At 34.6% G+C, this 3,419-nt stretch overlaps 1 protein-coding gene across 1 annotated transcript; it reads left to right on the forward strand.

Annotated features, from left to right (window-relative positions):
• The first annotated feature begins 1,628 nt into the window (after nt 1-1,628).
• LOC120080096 (putative UPF0481 protein At3g02645) lies at nt 1,629-3,209 on the forward strand. The gene has a single exon (XM_039034652.2). The coding sequence runs from the start codon at nt 1,629-1,631 to the stop codon at nt 3,207-3,209; it is 1,581 nt and encodes a 526-aa protein (XP_038890580.2).
• The last annotated feature ends 210 nt before the right edge of the window (nt 3,210-3,419 follow it).

Here is a 3,419-nt window from a genome sequence, read left to right on the forward strand (position 1 = left end):
TTGTATTCTTTAGCTTGACTCAGTTTCTCTCTTAATATCATTTTCATTTCATTTTGATTGAATATAGTTCTTTGTAAAGACTCATTGATCCTTTATAAAATTCATATATTTGATCATCACTTTTACTATTGTTTATCTTCTGTTTATGTTGAAAGCATTAGTACTTCATGCATAATTCTGTTCCAACGCCTAAACCAACTTGGTGAAAGTTTCTTTACTTAGTTGTTCGAAAGAATAGCTAAGCCGCATTAAGTAGAATGCCTAATATAGCTAGAGATAGATTTACTGGTGTTTCTTACATTCTAAGTTAGATGCATGCACCGTAGAGATAGGCGTGTATGTTATTCGCATTGAGAAGTGTTGAATGATGTCTAACGCATGAACAGAAAGATAAGCAACCCATCCCATTTCATCCACATTACATCAGTTGTGTGTAATTATCTTTAACCGATGCATCCACCTACTTAAATTCCATTTTCACACGATCCTTCATTTTTCACTCAACTCTTTTGTATTGTCTTGTACAGGCATGGCATGTTAGTATAAATAATACATATTTCACATTTATTTAGGAAAAACCTCCTACTGCAAGTACAACGCATAATCTGTATTAGTGAAACTGAATCCCTGTGATCGACCCTAGACTTGCCAGGAACCAATATTAGATTTATACTTGGGTTTAATCTAGGAAAACTTGAACGTTATTATAAGGAGTTGTGTGCCTTCTATGCATAATACTAACGCCTCAACGTGTTGCATTCATTTAAACGCATCAAGCAGAACGCAACACTTAGACTTCGAACAGTTATCCACTTTCCACCAATGGTTTAAAAAACTAAACTAAATTTTGAGAATAAAAAAAATGTAGCTTCCAAAAAGTTGTATTTGAAATTTGGCTAAGAATTCAACCATTGTTTTTTAAAAAAGATACAAATCATGGTAAGAAATGTAGATGATATAGGCTTAATTTCCAAAAACAAAAAACAAAAAACAAAATTGTTACCAAACGGAGTCTTAGTTTTTATGTTTTGATTTTTGTTTCAATTTAGTCCCTAAGTTTCAAAACGATACAATTTTAACCTTGAGATTTGAATTTTGATTCAATTTGATCCATAAATTGCAAGATATTACATTTTTTATCTTTTTTTTTGTAATTAAATACCCACTTTCAATTCAATGTTTATTATTAATTTAAAATAATTATGCAGTAAAATTTTAAATTTAATATTAGACGTGAGTAAAATTTTAAATTTAATATTAGACGTGATGAAAAGTAGTCAAATGCAATTAATTATAATTCTTAAATTCTTTAAAATTTATTAATGTAGATTAACACTAAATATGAAAATTTGAGATTAACAGGATAATGCCGTAAATCTAAGGACGATGAACTGAGATTACTAAATTTGTAACATTTTAAAACTTAGACATAAAATTTAAAAATGAAAAATATATTTTTCTTACTTAAAAAAAATATTTTTCTCGTAAAAAACAAACACTAAAAAAGCACGTGACAAAATGTTCTGAAAAGAAAAATCTTATCCACTTTATTCATGAATCAAATCAGATATTTGGCGCTGCTTTAGATTCCCCAACACAGCCATACCCCGACCTTCACTCTCTCGGAAATGGCTTCGGTCGACAAATCTCAGTGGGTGCTTCAAATCAACGACCTTATTGACCAAAATGCCCTCCTCCCCGCCTCTCAGACCCCCATTTCCGTCGTCCGGCTGCCAGAATCCGTCCACGACGGCAACCCGGCGGCGTTTCTTCCCCGCCATGTCGCGTTCGTACCGTACCACCATTTCCGTCCAGAGCTTTACAATATGGAGTTGTTCAAACTTGGGAAAGCCAAGAATCTGAATTGGAGTCCCCAACTCCATAAGCTGGCAGATCAGCTTATGCCATTGGAGCTCAAAATCCGAGCCTGTTTCGATCAAACCCTTGAAATTAATGGCGAAACCTTATCATGGGTACTCCTCATTGATGGTTTGTTTCTAATTCATCTACTTCAAAATAAGTATAACAATCATCCCCTTGAGTTTCCTTTAGGGATATATTATGGGAAGTTGTGGTCTGAGTTTGAGATTGTTAGTGATATGGTGAAGCTTGAGAATCAGATTCCATTGTTTGTTCTCAATGAAATTTGCCCCAAAGAGCCCATCAACTTCTTGGCTCCTTTTATGTACCAATTTTCTGCGTCTGTTTCCCCATTTCAATTGCCCATTTTTAACCCTGAATTGGAATGTTTTGGATTCTCCTCTAATTTGCCTGAAATCTTCAATTTGTCTCACCATTTGCTACATTTCCTCTATTCTCTGATTTTACTTATTCCCGATGAGGTAGTTGTGGCTTATTGTCTGCGATTGGATACTTCTTCTGGTGCTGCTGCCGAACTTCTAAGTGAGAGCTTGAACATTTTGGGCTCTGTTATTAACATAGCCTTCATTCAACAAGTCAAAGAGACCTTTGGTTTAATTCAACGCTTGTTTAGGCTTTTGAGTTCTATAACTAAACCAAATTTGGCAGAGAAACACCACCCCCCGCTCCTAATTATCCCTTCTGCATCAGACTTGAAATCTGCTGGAGTCACTTTCAAATCCACCAAAAATGGGATTCTGAAGTGTTTTTTTAATGAGTCAACGCTCACTCTAACATTGCCTTGTATTCATCTTGATGGGTTCTCTCAAGTTTTGCTCAAGAATCTAGTGGCATTTGAAGCAATGACAGAGCTGAATCCGCCTTGTTTGGTCAATTACGTTTCGCTGATGAATGGGTTGTTGAGAAATTCCAAAGACTTGAAGGTTTTGGAGAAAGCAGGGATCGTTCATAACCATTTGAACAGTGAAGAAGAGGCTGTGGAGCTGTTTAATGGGGTTGAGAACTCAACCAGAAGCTTGAAGAAAGAAAGCGTTTTGAAAATCCATCTCAAGAGTGGTCTTAATTTTGAGACTGGAAGTAAGTTCATTCAAGATGTCAAGATGAGCTATGAAATGGGATTGGGCGCCTTGGCTGAGGAGATCAACAAATTCTATGGTAATTGCTGGAGAATGAAGATGAAGAAATTTATGTCTATTGTATTCAAGTGTTTTGCCATTCTTCTTGTTGTCTTCCTCATTGTTCTTGTGATTGCTCGATTTGTTTGCAATTTCCTTAGCTGCCCTTTGGGAATATTTAAAACTAGCATTGCTCTTCATAAGATGTTCTGAGGTTAATTAAGTATCGGTATAATATTAAAATTAACTTCACCTATAAATTGATCTAAGATAGTATTAGGATAGCAAGTTCAAGAAATTTTATGTTCAAATCCAAGTTCAAAAAATTTTATGTTCAAATCCCTGTAATGTTATATCTATAGAATGTTAAAGTATTGTAATATTAAATTTAACTTCACCTATTAGTATGACTACTTGCACTAA

Source organism: Benincasa hispida, chromosome 6 (genome assembly GCF_027475165.1).
Source record: "Benincasa hispida cultivar pf3 chromosome 6, pf3_genome.v1.1, whole genome shotgun sequence".
Lineage (NCBI taxonomy): Eukaryota > Viridiplantae > Streptophyta > Magnoliopsida > Cucurbitales > Cucurbitaceae > Benincasa > Benincasa hispida.